This window comes from Nomascus leucogenys, chromosome 10 (genome assembly GCF_006542625.1).
Source record: "Nomascus leucogenys isolate Asia chromosome 10, Asia_NLE_v1, whole genome shotgun sequence".
Taxonomy (NCBI): domain Eukaryota; kingdom Metazoa; phylum Chordata; class Mammalia; order Primates; family Hylobatidae; genus Nomascus; species Nomascus leucogenys.
In genome coordinates, this window is record NC_044390.1 from 92,451,884 (window position 1) to 92,469,341 (window position 17,458).

At 51.7% G+C, this 17,458-nt stretch overlaps 1 protein-coding gene across 1 annotated transcript in view; it reads left to right on the forward strand.

Annotated features, from left to right (window-relative positions):
* The first annotated feature begins 2,297 nt into the window (after window positions 1-2,297).
* The window catches only part of LOC100606383 (transmembrane protein 132B), a 494,015-nt gene continuing 478,854 nt past the window's right edge, over window positions 2,298-17,458 (forward strand). The window contains exon 1 of the mRNA XM_030821671.1: window positions 2,298-2,814. Within this exon, the coding sequence (XP_030677531.1) occupies window positions 2,748-2,814 (67 nt within the window). The 5' untranslated portion in view covers window positions 2,298-2,747. The remainder of the gene's footprint in view (window positions 2,815-17,458) is intronic.

Genomic DNA, 17,458 nt, shown 5'->3' on the forward strand with positions numbered 1-17,458 from the left:
TGCTTTCTTGGAGTATGACCAGGTAGTCCTGAGTGTGGGGGTGGGGGAAGGCAACTGCCATCTGCCATCACACCTGGGACTGTGTGACCACTGGCTTGGGGACTTGCTGGACTGATTCACAATCCCCTCCAAGCACTGCCACTAAGCCACAGAATGACCCCTTACCCTGCCAGAAAATGACTTTTTATCTTTGGCCACAGTCTCCCAGCCTCACTGACCTGCTTCCTGGTCAAACACATGGTTCACCTTGGCACCAGCACCCCGCGGTCACTCCTGCCGTGGCTCTCCCCTGCTGTCGTCCATTCATTTCTGCTTCACCATCCCCTGCAGAGGCTGGCACACAGTAGGTGCTCAGCTCTGCAGATGCTTATGAACAAGTGAACAGGAAAGAGCTGTTGGGGGCAGCCGGGCACAGAGGACCCTAAGAGAGCCCTGACCACGTCTCCAGGATCATCTTCTTATCTGGGGAAAGGGTCACAGAAAGGGGACAGATGGGCCCCTTGCAAGGCCACCCCAGGCCCGAGGAGATCCCCAATCCCGTCGTCCAGCCTGTTGTATGGCTGTCCACACATGGCAGGCCTTGCCAGGGAGCCCAAAGGGGGCTTGGCCTGGGCATGGGCCCCTTGCAAAGGAAGCCGATTAACAGCCACGGGAAAATCCCTTTACGTCTCCTAATTAACCTGGACTGGAGACTCACCACCTGCCCCTGGCTTTCTTCCTTCTTTTATCTAGGAAAAACTGAGTGCTGCCTCTGCTAATGAGCTTGTCTGTACTAATCAAGCAGGTGCCGTGTCCCCCATCCCCTCTTGGCAGCCGGGAGTGGGGAGGATTGTTCTTCTGATGTGAGCTCTGGGCCGGCAGAGGAAAATCGGACCTATCACAATAGTGGCCATGATGATGAGAATGACAATGTTGACACTGACTCCTTTAAATGAGTTCCGACTTCCTAGGTCAGGGGTTTTGTATGTGTTATTGGGGGCACCAGGTGATGTGCAATGCCTTCTATCTCTCAGATGAGAAAACTGAAGTTCAGGGAGGAATCAGGGACTCGCCCCAGCTTGCACAGCTAAGGAGTGGCAGAGCTGGGATTCTCAGCCAAGACTCCATGACTCCAAAGTCTTCCCCAAATCTATCTTTTCATCACCCCATGCTGCCTTATTGACCATTTTCAAAGAGTTTGACCCACTTTTTCATGGAAAACTGAGATGGCAGAGCAAGTGGCTGGTGTGATGGGGGCTGGGGTGGAGCCAGGACTCCAAGCCAGCTTCCCAGGTGGACAACCCCCCATGTCCCCTGTCCTCCCAGCATGGTGGGGAAGCTTTCAAGGCATCCGAGCGCTGCTGGAGGCTCCCCCACATGCTCCCCGCATGACTCCTTCATTCGGCTTAGCCCCCCGAGGCTTTGCCCTGGTTGGGGGTGGAGCGCCCAGGAGGATCAGTGGTTTCTGGGATAATAGGTACAGGGGCTCCGTGTGACCTGTGACCTCCCTCCGCACTCTGGCTACGTCCCTGCCCCTGGATGGAAGAATTCGACCACCCAGTACCCGGCCCTGCGCAACACCTCCGCGCCGTCACTGCCTGACCCTGCGCTGGGAACTCATTCCCGGGACCGCCAGGGAATCTGCCCTTGCCAGGAGAACTGGCTGCCTCCGCATGCTTCTAGGGCCTGCGCGAAATGGGAAGGCGCATCCTCTAGCCCGGGTAAATAAGGGACCCTGCCTCACCCGGGTGGACATCCCCAGGCCGCCTTCGTTGTGTTTCAGGTGACCGCACCCAGCCTGCGCGCCCCCAGCCCCCAGCCCCCATCCCGGTGCCGTGCAGAGGCTCCGCACACAGCCTCGGCCTCCCGGAGGCCCTCCCCCCTCTCCTCTCCCCTCTCCCACAGGCACTCCCTAGCTGTGCCACATTTAACCCGGGACCTCCTGTCCGCGCTCAGTCTCGCAGTCTCTGGCCCCGGCAGACACCACCTCTCCAAAGGTCGCTGCCCCATCCCGGTGACCCTCCGCTGGCCTCCTCACCCCTCGAACTTGGCAACTCCTACCGCTGCGCCCCAACACGCCGGATCTAGCCGGGCATCCCCTCTCTGCACTCCGCACCCCTCCCGCAGCCCCTGTACCCGCGAGCGCCCCCGACCCCCGGCGGGCTCCCCGAGCCTCCCGGCCGGGCGCCCTCCCCCGGGCCGCCGAGCAGTGGCGCGTCCCGCCGCCTACTGGCCGGGCTGCAGCCTGTGCCCCGGCTCCCGGGCGGCCCCGCCCCCGGCCGCGGCCCCGCCCTCCGCTCCTCTCCTCCTCCTCCTCCTACTCCTCCTCCTCCTCCTCCCCCCGGCGCTCGCTCGCTCACTCTCTCGCTGGCTCGAGGGGCGGCCGGCAGCTGGCGCTGGCAGAGGCGGCGGCGGCGGCGGCGGCGGACCGGGATGGGACGGGCGCTGGGGCGCAGGAGCCGCGGCGGCGGCGGCGGGGGCCGCGCAACTCGGGCCAAGTGCGGGGCAGCCGGCCAGGGCGCGGGGCTCTGAGCCTCGGCCGCCCCAGCTCCCCAGCCACGCACGGCCGAGCCCAGGAGAGCGCGCAGAGGCGCAGCCGAGGAAGCGCCGCCAGCGCCGGCGCCTGCGTCTGGGGAGGAGCGGCGCGCTGGGAGCGAGCCATGCCCGGCGCCCGGGCGTAGCCGCCGGGGGCTGCTCCGGGAGCCGCGGGCCGGGCCGGGCGCGCGAGAGGAGCAGCCCCGCGCCGCGCCCACCGCGCGCCGAGGACCATGCCGCCCCCGGGCCGGGCGCCGCCGCTCGGGCTCCTGCTGGCGCTGACTGCGCTCCAGTGCCCAGGTAACGCGTCCCCGGACCCCATCCCCGACCCCGGCCGCGGCGCACAAAGTTGGCTGTATGGGCGGCTGCCTCCTTCTCAAGTCCCTGGCAGCGCGCATCTCCCGGACTTGGACAGACCTGGGGAGACCCTGGGAACCCAGGAGCCCCCGGCGCGTTCCCCTTTGCCCAGCGCCTGGGGAGAGCCTGCCTGCCTTCTCCCCCAAACCCCTAGCTTCCTTGCGGATCCTTTCGGGACGCACGGGGGCCACAGACCGGGGCACTTAGCTTCTCGAGGCGGGTGGGGACGCGACTGCAGGAATCGAGCCCCCTCCCCGCCCTGCCTTGGGCCAACATCCCCCCCAGGTCCCAGTTCCTTCCGGGGTTTTGCTGGGCGGGGGCGTCGACGCAGCCCTTCTCCAGTGCCTTGCTGCCCGCGGTCGCACAGTGGTGCGTTCCCGGGACACCTGCGGGCCCCGGAGACGTCTCGGCCGGCGCTGTCTGGCTTGTCCGCAGGCCTTCCCCACGCCCCGCGGCCCTCCCCTGCTTTCACACCGCCCTCCCCAAGCTACCCACCCTCGCCAAATGGCCTCCTCTTGGCCAAAGAGAAGCCCGCTGCGCGCCTCCTGCAAACGCGGGCTACCCCAGCGCCCTGACCCCAAGGCGGGCGGGAGAGGGTAGCGGCGGCCAAGCAGTCCAGGACGCGCCGGGGAGCCTGGAACGCGGTGTTTGTCCAGAGCCATTGCCTGGGCACCGGGGAGCTGGACTCCCTGCTGAACCAGCTCAGCTGTCGCCCAATCCTAGTGAGTGGGAAAAGCAAAATAGTCAGGTATTGCCTGTCTTCGCTGGAGTTTGGAAAGCTTTCTACCCACCTTGGTGTGGCTACATGTTGGTTCTACAGAAAGCGTATCCTAAAATGACAATTCCTCCCCTCCCCCCACCCCATGCAAGCAGTGGAGAAAATCCTAAAGGCTCAGATGAAGCCCGGGAACAGTCACGAGCAGCCTTCATGTGCTTTTGAAATCTCAGTTCTCCAAACCTTTTAAAATCAAGACCCATGATTTGGGAACAGGTAGCTTTTGCTTTAGAAAATCTCTCCCCAATTTCTTAACAAACAAACCGCACAGACAGGCAGAATGCAGTAGAAAAATACAACTATAACTTTTCGGCTTTCACTGTCTTGGTAAGGTTGCAGTTAGGAGCAAACCTTGCATGTCAACTTGATGTTCGATGTATTTTATTTGCATGGAAAAAGTCAGTGTCGGCTTCCTTTGAGATGCCCTTAAGTGACCCAAAATATTTACCAACACCTTCGACTTGGAGAAAACCTTCTATTGGAGATCTCCGTCAGCGTTCGGCTTTGGTTCAGCCTAGAGAATGGCATTGGGCTTAACGTGGATGAATCTTGCCTGCTTGGCTAAGGAGCAGCTATGATCGTTGTTTTGCTTTCGGCATTCCTCTGTGGTCCACGAGAGGGGCTGCTGCTGGGCCCGAGGCTATTTTCTCTTAGCCGAAGCCCTGGGACCTGTTTGCAAAAGTGCACAGTCCCTCGGACTTGAAAATTGCGGTTTTGTCTCTATTTTGTTTCTCCACGGGGGTCAGCATTTGCCTGGATGTGCTTATAAGTGAATATCGGAAGTCTCTCAGAGAAGCTGCCTGCATAATGCTTTGTAAGAGAACAGGATGGTCCCCCTACCCTGCCCCCGCCCCGCCCTCTCCCCCAGCAGCAGAAGAGCCTGTGCCTGGCTCTGGAAGGCCCCATCTTGGGAGGGAAGGTGAGCTCCCACTGTAACCTGCTGCTGGCCGGCTCTTCGCCTGCTCCCCTGCTGCTCTTTGGGAGAGTCTCAGCAGGGCAGCTCGTTCCGACAAATGCCGTCCAGGCAGAGCCCCCAGTGCCATCGCCCCATCCCTGGAAGCACATGCAACTCTTTAACTGGTCCCCACCAGGGACATAAAGAGACGACAGTTTGATAACTATATTTAGCACTAGTTAGGAGGGATGGCAAAAAGAAAAAAAGAAAGAAATTCCTGAAAGATACTTAGCTGCCTACACTTGGTTTTGAGAGGTTCAGAGGAATTAACCAGAGCTTCCTTCAGACCTGGTTGGATTTTCTGGATGATTTCTGCCATGGTTTACCGACCCCCTTTGGCTGAGGCTCTGGAAGAGGGGCTGGAAGAGTTCAGAGGCAAAGATGCACACTCTGTCTCCCATCGCACACACGCAGGGACTGGCTTCTTTGTCCCCCACCCCCCTTCCTGCGTGGGTAGCTGCCATGGTAAAGAGTAGGGTGGGTGTACTTCTTTCAGCCTTGCAAGTGCTTAAACATATGGAACGGTACTTGGTAAGAGTCAGCACAAATCCCCCAGCTTAGCGACTAGGGGGCCCCTATTATTCGAGCCACTTTTGTACATGCTGTGGCTTTGCAAATTAGCGGCACAGTTACAGTCCCTGCTGAGGAAAATGAACGAACCTTGCTTCGTTGACTCATTATGCACGGGGGTCTAGGGTCTATGAAATCAGGGTGAGTGGAGCACCCCCCACCTGCCCCACGATAGAGGGGCCACGTGAGTGGCAGGGGGAAGCTTTGGCTTTCAGGGCAGAGGCCCTCTTCCTCCTGCCTGGCACCTTGGTGTGGCATGTGGTATATTTCTTTCTCATTGCAATAGTGATGGGGGGGGTGCCTGTGTGTGGCACTGCCCTTCAGAGAGGTGGCATTGGGAAGTGGTGGGGAGTGGTATGCAAATGTCGTCGCCTTCCCCAGTGATTTAATGGCTGCACAGTGGAGGTTCCCAGAGTAAATCATTTCATCCCCTCTCCTCCCACCGGATGCAGGGAGTTGGGGAGGCGTGGGGCTTCTGCATGAGCTACTGCACTCAGAGCCAACAATGAGCACGGTGGTTGCCTTGATCCAAGGGAGCAAAAGAAACCCCTCATTTGTTGGCTGGGAGTCTGGGGTGGGGGTGGCCTCTGGGCCAGCAAAGCCCTTTCAGGGGCCTTGTTCCCAGATGCGTCTCCCAGCTCTATGCGGCTGGGTGGCTCCTTTCTTCTCTCCTGTGTCTCAATTTGAATGGCGATGGAGGGGGTCCATTTCCCCTGAAGCCATGGGATTCAGCAATGCATCGCCGCCCATCACTGTGGCGAGATGGAAGCACCCTGGTACCATGGGTGACGGGGGTGCTGCCAACTCTTCAGCAGAGTAGGTGGGTTGACTTATAGAGCAAGAAGGCACCTCAGAGCCTCTCCTTCAGCAGCCCCCTGGCAGATGGGAAGGAGACTTGGGCACAGGAACTGCCTGTTCAGGGTCACACAGTGAAGTGGAGGCATGGGCTCCCCTCTCCTTAACTCCTCACCTACGACTTTCTAACCCTGTACCTGGGAGCTCTTCTGGTAGAGGAGTTCTACCCTACAGTCCTTTAGGGAACTATGACTCCATTCAAGGATCCCAAGGTCATGAGAATGACAGCCGCCTGGCCTGGCCAAGACAGCCAGTGTCAAATCTGAAAGTTAGAGAGCAAGTCTTAGTGGTGATGGTGATGGAAAAGGGGTGGTGATGGGGAAGGGGTGGTGATGGGAAAGGAGCGGTGATGGGGAAGGGGAAGAGGTGGTGATGGTGATGGGGAAGGGGTGGCGATGGTGATGGGGAAGGGGAAGGGGTGGTGATGGTGATGGGGAAGAGGTGGTGATGGTGATGGGGAAGGGGTGGCAAGGGGAAGGGGTGGTGATGGTGGTGGGGAAGGGGTGGTGATGGTGATGGGGAAGCGTGGTGATGTGATGGGGAAGGGGTGGTGATGGGGAAGGGGAAGGGGTGGTGATGGTGATGGTGATGGGGAAGGGGTGGTGATGAAAGCAGGTGCTTCTTCCTGTGCTGCAGGCAGCATCCACGCCTTTCCCTGCATGATCTCGATGGGATGCTCACCACTCTGGCAAGTGGACACTCTCATTATTCCTAGTTTACAAGGGAGGATCTGGAGGTCCAGAGATGCTAAGTAACTTGGCTGGGGTCACACAGGATTAGGATTCCAGCCCAGGCACTGGTCTGTGTCTTACCCAGCACCTCACGCAACCAAATTTCACTCTAGCCCTGTGCAGAATGGTGTGGCCCGGCCTCTGAACAAGCCGGGCTTATACTCCAAGGTGGTGGATAGTTGTTAAGCTCCTTTGATGTGCTAGCCTTTGCCGGGTCTTTCACTTCCTTTCTGTTCCCTCTGTCTTTGCAACAAATAAATGTATTAACACAAACTAAGGCTTAGAGCCGTAAAAATCAAACACATCAGAGTCAACTCTGTAGGCAACTGGGAGTCCTTTCGAATTCTGTGCCCCTGAGCGATTAGATGGCTATGTTGAAGGGCAAGACTTTGGCAGGCCGAATTTTGGTCTCATGCATTGGAATACTGGTTTATCCCCTTGGCCTCTGTGAGACTCAGTTTTCCCATCTGTAAAATGGGCCCTGAAATTCTCCCTGGCTGTTCTCATTACAAGGCTGGGGACTTCAGCAAGAAAGAGGTTCATAAATAACAATGGCGTGCTGATGCATGAGGCTATTAGCACAGGGCATGAGTCCCAGGACAGGAAAGGAGGCAAGAAAGGAAGGGCTGATGGGGGACATGTGCTGCAGCCATCACAGCTGCAAAGAGAAGAATCTTGTGCCTCAGAGTTAGTAGTAACACAATAACTAACCCTGCTGTAGGGCACACTGTGTGTTCTTAGCCCTTCGTAGATTTTACTTCACGGATTCTTCAACAACCCTAATGGGATAGGGACTTCTATTTGCCCCATTTTACAGATACGCAAACTGAGGCCCAGAGAGGCAATGTGAGGTTTGCAAAGTCACACAGCCAATCAGTGATGGGGTGCAAGTATGAACCCTGGTGTGTCTGTCCCGGAGTTGGTTCTCTTAGCTACTACATTCAGTTCATGGGCACTGAAGTTTTGGTGCAATTTATTGGATTTTGAGGCTGATTTTCACCCAAGGGATTAAGGGATGTGTCTTGAGTCAAGGGGAGAGTTGGGTTTTTTGTGAGAAACAGTTTGGAGAATTTTGCCCCTCCCCCGACCCCCACTTATTTTAGAAATGAGGTCTTGCTCTGTTTCCAGGCTGGAGTGCATTGGTGCAGTCATAGCACACTGCAGCCTCAGACTCCTGGGCTCAAGCCAGTCTCTTGCCTTGGCCTCTCAAAGTGCTGGGATTATAGGTGTGAGCCACCATGCCTGGCTGAAACCTGCCCCTTCTAAAGTCCACCTCCTCGTTTGGGAGCCCCGGCCTGCTTTGGCAGGAGGGACTTGGCGTTTGTGGAAACCGCAGATGTGGAAGGTCCCTGGAGGGTGGATGGCTGCAAACTTCTCTTGTTAGTCACCAGCATTTACAAATTGGGAGATGTCAGTGTCACAATCCAGTTTCTGGCTTTGCTCAATAAATTGGGAGATCTTGGAATACTGGTTTAGCCCCTTGGCCTCTGTGAGACTCAGTTTTCCCATCTGTAAAATGGGCGCTGAAATTCTCCCTGGCTGTTCTCATTACAAGGCTGGGTGCTCCAGCAAGAAAGAGGTTTGTAAACAACAATGGCGTGCTGATGCGTGAGGCTGTTAGCACGGGGCATGAGTCCCAGGACAGGAGAGGAGGCAAGAAAGGAAGGGCTGACTGGGGACACGTGCTGCAACCATCACAGCTGCAAAGAGAAGAATCATGAACCATCAGCCATCTGCCAAGTGGTTTCTCACTTCAGGATTTCATGGGATTCTTGGGCAACTGTTGAGTGAGGGGTAGGATGTGTCCTCAGATGGGGACACTGAGACTCAGAGGAACCTAGGGACTGACTCAAGATAAGTCAGTCCATGAAGGGCAGGGTAGGATCTCCTCCCCAGAGCTCATGACTTCTGCCCCGATGGTGCCTTCTGGCAAAACCTGGAGTTTTGCCTCAGTTTCCCTGCCCTCAGGCCTGGGTGCCTTGGGGCAGGTTGGGTGATGATGAGGAAACAAATAAGAAGCTCATAAATACACCCACAGGAAAATCCCAGACATTAATTTGTGTTTTTCATGGTCAATGCAAGGCGATATGATGAAGAGTGACTGTGCGATCCAGAAAGACTTCTTAGAGGAGGTGGCAGTTTTCTAATTTGAGACCTTAATGACCAGAAAGAGCCAACTGAGAGAAGGGGGTTCTGGGCAGAAGGCATGTGAATCCTTGCAAGGTTCTTTGCAGAGTGCCTGGTACACAGCAAGTGCTCATGAAATGGCAACCAGCTCATTCATTCATTCATTCATTCATTCATTGAACAGAGATATAAATCGGGGCTAAGCACTTGGGACACAGCAGGGAACAAAAGAGACAAATCCCACACTCTGTCATTCTTGCAGAGCAAGACAACAGTAAAGCAGTGGACAAAGAAATCTGAACTTCAGTGTCAAGTGCCTTGGGGAGAGAAAAGCAGAGGAGCTGGTCATCGCTCTCCTGCTCCACCAGCTGCGTGGCTTCCCATCTTCCCATTCAGGGCAGAATGGACTCTCAATGCCCATTCTCTGCCGGCTGGGGGCAGGAGAGAAAGAAGCCTGGGTTCTTTGGAGTTGAATTCCAGTGCCTTCCCTTGGCTACATCAGCTGGTTCTGCAGCCAGGGTGCTCCTGTCTCCTTTCCCTGACACCCTGACTCTTAACCGATCAGTACCCTCTCCTTATGCTTCGGCCCCAAAATAGTTACATAAAAAATCAATAGAGTCCAATTTGATTTGCTGTATTTTATTATTGAGGGTGATAGAGTCGCTCGGTGCTCCGAGCCTGGTCTGAATTAACCCGTTGTGGGGGCCTCACTCATCGTGGCCGCGCCTCCGAGTCCGGGATGCAGTGCCCGGGAGGGGTGACTCAGTAAATCATGCCTCAAATGTCTGCTTTGTGTCCTGAATGCCTCCTGCCGGGGCTCTCAACACCTCACAGCAAATGGACATATGAAAATACTGCTGTGGCTGCAGCCGGCACTCCTGGGGTGACTCCCCGGGCCTTCCAAGGGGTCTTGGCTTTGTTTTTGGAACTCTGGAAGGGGGGCTGGCAGCACCTCATTTCCTGGCTCCCGGAGTCCGTGGCTCTTTGTTTGCTGGGTCCTCTCCGTGTTGTTTACTCTGCTGGCGTATTTATGTCTTTGGCTTGGTATTTTTCCTTTTTGTAGTTGTGCCATCTGCTGCTGCAGGCTACTAGCATTCCTGGCGAGCAGAGGGGGCCAGGTCAGTGGGGTTGGGGGGCACCTGGGCAGAGGATGGCAGAGGTGGGAGGGCCGGGTGGGAGGGGAACCTGTTTTCTGCGAGTCTGTAGGTTGGGCAAGGGGAGGGAAGGGGGAGGCATGGTATAGATGGAAAATGTTATTTTGCTAGAAAACTTGTCTCTAAGCAGCGGCGAATCAGAACTTTTCCAGGCTGGTGGAGGGTTGCTGGCTGCCTCTGGGCCATATCTGGCCCGCAGACTTTTCTTATTAGTTGCCGACATTTAAAAATTGGGAGCTGTCAATATCACTATACAGGTTTCTGGTTTTTCTCAAGAAATTGGGAATTCTGGGCAGTGTTGGCCTCGCCTCTTGACCTGAGACTCAGTTTCCGCTTCTGTAAAATGGGCTCTGAACTCGCTCTGGCCAACCTTGTTCCTGGAGACCTCCCTCCAATTCGCATCCTCCCTGCCTTCCTGCCTTTGTCTGTTCCAAGACATTTTTATTGTGCACCTGCGCTGTGGCAGCTCCTGTCCGTGGTGCTGGGGATATCAGCAGGAAGAAGACAGGCAAAAAACCCTGTCTTTGTGGTTAGCATTAAGGTGGAGAGAGACGGATACTGAACACAATAAATAACTAAACACACTGTTCATTACCTGGTGGTCAGTGCTGTGGAGAAATGGAGTGGGGAGGCAGAGATGGAGCGCTGGGGAGGAGGGTTTGCGGGGTTTGTTTTTTTTTTTGAGATGGAGTTTTACTCTTGTTGCCCAGGCTGGAGTGCAGTGGAGTGATCTTGGCTCACTGCAACCTCTGCCTCCCAGGTTCAAGTAATTCTTCTGCCTCAGCCTCCCAAGTAGCTGTGATTACAGGTGCTCACCACCATGCCTGGCTAATTTTTGTATTTTTAGTAGAGATGGGGTTTCGCTGTGTTGTCCAGGCTGGTCTCGAACTCCTGACCTCAGGTGATCCACCTATCTCGGCCTCCCAAAGTGCTGTTTACAGATGTGAGCCACCGCGCCTGGCTGGGTTTGCAGTTTTATACAGCAGAGTCAGGAAGGTGGCATCTGAACAAAGACTTAAAGGGGTAAGGGAGGAGGCCAGGTGGCTATCTTGGGAAGAGTGTTCCAGGCAGAGGGAACAGCAGGTGCAAAGGCCCTGAGGTGGGAATGTGCTTGGCAGCGTCGAGGGACGGAAGGGAGGCCAGTGAGTGCTGTTCCCTCTCTCTTTGGGCTGAACAAGTGAGAGAACAGCAGGAGGAAAGGAGGCCAGGGCAGGGAAAGTTCTAACCAAACTAGTCTTTGGTTAGAGCTTTGAGTTTTACTCTGAGTGAGATGGGAGCTGTTGGCAGGTTAGAGCCGAGGAGGGATGTGCTGTGACACATGAGCAGAAGCCTTGAGGGGCTACTGCAGTAGTCCAGGCAAGTGACAGTGGCTGCTTGGACTGAGTGGTTGCTGCAGAGGGGGTGAGAAGTAGTGAGATGTGGGGTGTATTCTGAAATTTGAGCCACAAGATTTGCTGATGAATTGGGTTCATTTAGTAGATATTTATTGAGTGTCTACTATGTGGTCATTACTGTACTTGGAATTGGGACCAAATCAATATTTCTTAGTGAAGAAATTAACAAACAGAACAACAGAACTTCATCCGTGAGTTGGGCCTTTGCCTTTTGTTTGATCTTCCCAAGAGTCCCAGTGGAGAACGGCCTGCATTTTTGCATCTGTAAGATGGAGATATTTATACATCATTAATGGCCGGGCATGGTGGCTCATGCCTGTAATCCCAGCACTTTGGGAGGCCGAGGTGGGTGGATCACATTAGGCCAGGAGTTTGAGACCAGCCTGGCCAACATAGCAAAACCCCGTCTCTACTGAAAATACAAAAAATTAGCCAGGCGTGGTGGTACATGCCTGCGGCCCCAGCTACTCAGGAGGCTGAGGCAGGAGAATCGCTTGAGCCTGGGAGGCAGAGGTTGCAGTGAGCTGAGATCACACCACTGCACTCCAGCCTGGGTGACAGAGCAAGACTCCGTCACAAAAAAAACAAAACATCATTAAGGAGAATAAAGTTAAGAGGGGTCATGAGATGATAGTTGTGGAATGTTTACTGGCACATAGTAAGTGCTCAGTAAAGAGTGGTAATGATGAATATCGTTAGTATAATGCTGATAATGTTAATAATGATGCTTGACGGCACCAGGACTCAGTTATGCTGCTTGCCCCAGGACAAACACAGCTGGAAAGAGCAGAGTTAGGATTTGACCTGTGATCTGTCAGACTCAGTTTGGTATTCATTTTTCCTGCTGAAATCACTAAGATTTTTATTTTTAATTAACTTTCATTTTAAGTTCAGGGGTACATGTGCAGGTTTGTCATGTAGGTAAACTCGTGTCGTGAGGGTTTGTTGTACAGATTATTTTATCACCTAAGTATTAAATCTAGTGTCCATTAGTTATTTTTTCCTGATCCTCTCCCTCTTCCCACCCCTCCACCCTCCTGTAGGCCCCAGTGTATGTTGTTCCCGTCTGTGTGTCCATGGAAATTAAAAGAAAAAAATTCTAAGATTAAATTATTCTAAGATTAATTTATTCTAAATTAAAAATTCTAAGATTAAAAAATTCTAAGATTAAAAGAAAAAAATTCTTCCTCTGTTTATGATGTAATGATTCTGGCACAGTTTATTGTTCATTTGCTAGTACAGGTGTTTTTGTTTTATTTAGTGGAGGTGTATGTGAAAAGGTGTGTGTCAATCAAATTTTATTTCCTCCATCAACTTCCAGGACATTTTAGAGATGTGTAAATTCTGTTTGACCCTTTGCCGGCCTTGGCTCCTGACTTGTTGCTTGTTATTTTCTGTACCCTTTAATCCAGGCATCAGCAAGCCATGGGCCATGCACCAAATTCGGCCCTCTACTTGTTTTTTAAATAAAGTTTTATTGGAACACAGCCATGCCTATTTGTTTACATATTGTCTACAGCTACTTTTGTACAACAGTGACAGAATTAAGTAGTTGTGACAGGTATCATATGGCCTGCAAAGCCTAAATAACCTATCTACTCTCTGGTCTGGTCTTTTTAAAGACAAAACTTGCCTTAAATGTTCAAGTAGGGAATGCTCTGTGAATGTATGTTTATAGGACACTGACAGCGTTCAAAACAAGTAATCATTTTTAATGTCAAAAAAAAAATTATCCAGCTCCTCGGAATGAGAAGAATTGTGGGTTTGGTAACTCTCAGTGGAGAAAGAAAAACAGATTGATCGAAAGTTGCCATCAACTTAGTAATGCTTTTGAATGAGTAGGTTTTGGTAATTACAGTAGATTTATGTAACATTTAAAAAATAGTAGCACATGTGTGTGAGATATTTTTTACTCTGTAGGCAAAGCTCAGTGGCTCACAGCACAGTAGACCCCTTGTAGGGAGGCTGTGGAGGGAACTGATCAGTGATTTTATACTCAGCGTGATTCCAACCCATAGATGTCTTATAACCTTGTGTTTCTTCATATTGGGTTAAAAGATGGATGTAGTCTTCTTTATGTTTAATCTGTGGCATCCAGGCTTATGATATTTTAAGTTTCCAATGTGATGCTGCAATGGAGATGATGTGCCAATGCAAGGGTATGTCACTATTTTAGTCTGAATTCTCATAGTTGTAAGGGACAAAAATGGGAATGTGGGCGTCCTTGGAGCTGGGAAATTTAAGAGGGAAATGGCTTCAGGTATGGCTGGGTCAGGGGCTTAACACTCTCCTAATGGGGGCTTCTGCTCTGTCTGCCACTTGGTTTCTTAGTTCTTTTTCTCTCTGTGTTGACTTAATTTTCAGACAGCCTCCCCCCTTCTGATGGCAAAGCTGGCCGCAGTTGGCTCCAGCCTGTCCTCCAACCAGCGGACATAGAACGTTTCTTTCCTAGTCATCCTAGCAAGAACCCCAGGACTGACTTACTGGAGTAATTTGGGTCATGTGCTGACCCCTCAGCCAGGGACTATGACTGTGGGGATGGAATCTGATCGACCACACTTAAGTCAGAAGCTCATTTCTGGAACTGGAATTAGAACCACATTGCCAGAGAGGAGCAGAGGTTATTTCCCAAAGGAAATTATGGATGCTTGCATCAGAAGGAAGAAAAACTACTACTGCAGCCCACCAAGTAGGGTGGGGAGAACTCACAGGTCTGGAGAGCACTCACATGTGATTGATGCCTCTGGGATCCCTATGCCAGGAAAGGAGCTAATGCTGCCTCCCTCCCGCCCGTGGAGGCTGCCCTTTGAGCTGCTTCCAAAGCTCCTCGGGCTTCTTTATTGTGTGTGTGACCTCTGAAACCCCAGCCCAGTGACTTCGCACATATTTTGGTTGCTTTGGTTGAGGACGAATACTTGGAAGATAATCTGCCAATATGGATTAGAGTAGTATCTGGTCTTTGACCCAGCAATCCCACTTCTGGGAATTCTATATTGTATAAATAAGAGGATTGCCATGAAACAGGTGTGTGTGCGCTGTTTCAGAGGCAGCACACAGCGGTAGTGATGGAGTTTGGCTCTTAATCACTGCTGTTTGCTGCCCCTGAAACTGGCACACACGGCATCGTATGCACTTTTGCGTAATTTTACAAGTGTGCAGGAAGGCGTGGGGACCCATGCCAGTGGCTAACCTTACTGACCTCAATGAGGGAATGAAGGGGTGATGCTTGCAGGGCTGATGGAAAAGGAGGGGAGAGAGAGAGGGGGAGGAAACCAAGAATGCGTTGGATATCTTAGCTACAGTAATGCTGATATTTAAGTTGTGAGTCCAGCTCTTAGGGTTTCTGGGTCCCTGTTGGAGCAGGTGGAAACTCTCTGAGTTTGCTGCCATGGTTTGTAGGTTCTGGGGGGCCGTGATACAGGGAGCTCAAGTGACACATTAAGGATGATGCTTGGGGCACCTCTGGGGGAACAAGGAAGCCTAGATTTGTTGTGCTGTGTGTATCTGTTCAGATTGGGTTCATCAGTGAGTGAAGAGACTTAAAATAGTGGTGGCTTAAAAAGCAGAAGTTTCCGATAAGATTTTGAAGTTATGTAGCCCAGGACTGTTAAGTTGAATCTGTTCCATGAAGTACTCATGGACTCTCCCTCCTTTCTACCGTTTCAAGGTTGTGATTTTTGTCCTCATGGCTCAAAATGGCAGCTACAGGTGCAGCCATCTCATCTCCATCCCAGGCACCAGGATGAAGGTATAGATTAAAAAAAGGGCAGAGGATACGCATAAATTGTCATTTAAGGAAGAGTCCTAGAAGCAGCCCCATGGTGCTGCCTTGTGTATTGCATTGGTGAAGACTGAGTCGCATGGCTACGTCTTGCTGCAAGAGAACCTGAGAAATTCAGTCTTTATCTTAGGTTGCTAAAAGTCAGGGTTTCTGTTACCATGGAAGAAGGAAAGAATGGATACCGGGCACAAAGTTGTTAGTTTGTGGTAAATCCCTCAGCAGGAAGTAGGATTGCATTTGGAGAAAGGACTTGAACCACCAGTGTTATAACCACACTTGTCTTAATAGAGTTTGTGTGTGTGTGATTTCATTCTGCCTTCTAAGGTGGGGGCTGGGGACATGTAGTTTTTCTGGGTGCCAGGAGGAAAATAAAAGCAATTTGCTGAATGCATAAATGTATCCCTTTCAAATATATAAAATGGTTTTAGAAATATTATAGATAAGACTGCAGTCCTTTTTGACCAATTTCATATTCTCTCAAGAGGTAATCAATTGTTGGTTTGCCATGTATTTTTTCCTGTAGGAAGTCTATTGTATCCCATTGGTTTAAGTTTGTTTTTATACATATACCCCTTGTCTCTTCAGTATTCATCTCCGTCTTCCAGCTACATACAGAACTACCTTATTTTTTTTGAATTGCTGGCTAGTATTCCATGGCATGCATATAGCAAGGTGTAGCTAGTGAATTTCCTCTGCCTCATGAGATGGGGGATTCCTCAGGCATAGAAAGGGAGTTCAGAAAGATTTGCAAATGTCCATCCCACCCACCAGGAATACTGGGTAGGGATCAGCATCCACTGAAGATCTCTAGACATTTAAGGAAAGTGAGGGTATGATTGCATGATGGCAGAAGAAAGAACTGACATCTGAGGAGATTGAGTTAACACAGAAATGACGAGCCTAGGGGCAGTCAGGAAATGGTGGAAGAAGGGGACTTGTTCTTAGAATCCAGACCTCTTGCCCAAGAGTAGCTTCTTGAGGGCAGGACCCAGCCAGTGCTTCCCAAGTTTCTGTGCCTGGTGGTTCTGGCTGTGGACAATTCTCAGAGGTCTTGGAATGCTAGCCCATCTACTCATGGCATTTCTCCAGATTCTAGGAGCTTTGATCTTAGAATAGGAGCACCCTCTAAGTTCTCTGGTCTATGCCTCTGTAGCACTTAGCACAAACACATTTGTTTCTAATGGAAAACTGTCTAAAAGGCACTATGAATTTATGATGGAAATTTTATTTCTTTGATATTTTTTCTCTCTCCACCCACCACCCCCCATGCCCAGCCCAGTGAAGTGTTTCTCTCTTAAATGTATTGGGTTAGCTGCTGAGAGGGTCTGCATATTTCAGGGGGGAAAGTATTGGGGGAGGAGGTGTCGGCCTTGCTGTTTGCACTGGCATCATTTACACAGGCTCCGAAGCAGCCTTGTCTTCCCATTTGATCAATTTGCCTGTCATCTCAGGTCATTTCACAAGGGTGACTAAATTCTGCTTCTCTCACACTGTAGCAGAGAGGACAGTATGAGGGAGAAAGGTGCTAGAATTTCTTTCTCAATATTTCTTGTCCTTCAAGTTTTCCTTACTCCTCTTACTCCCTTTCTTTCTTCATGAAATATTTAAATAAGTGTTTGGGTGAGGGAATGAACTACCACAGCACTTCCTGTCAGCTTTATATCACTCACTGCTTCGTTACATACTGTTTGCCCCTCTGCTCGCTGCTTATGCTTGCTAACTGAAGTACATCACTGAAATTAAGGGCATGAACTTAGGCAGCAGGCTGCCTGGGTTTGAATCCCAGCTCCATCACTGGCTAGCTCGGTGACCCTGGGTGAATTACTTAATGTCTCTGTGCCATAGCATTTTCATCTGTGAATGGGGAGAAGAGGAACTCCTACTCCTTGAGATGTTGTGAGGATTAAGGGAGACATTGTGTAAGAAAAACTTAACGTAGTTAAGCTTGACATCACATCAGTGTTTAATAAATGTCAGCAACTGCTTTGGTCTGCTTTGCCAGTCGGTGAGTTCAGTGAACACCTACTGTGTGCCCTGGTGGTCGTCTCTGTGGTGTTGCTCATCTCTTCTCCCACATTATTTCATATTCAGATTCTGTCATATGATAGTGCTTGTCTGCTTCCTCACCCTGGTGTCACACCCTCATTTTCTTTTGGGGGACCATTTCTCCCTTGCTGTAAATCCCTGTGGCTTGGGTGTTGGTAAACTTTCTCCTCCCCCTCCCATGGGCCAGTTCATGACTTGC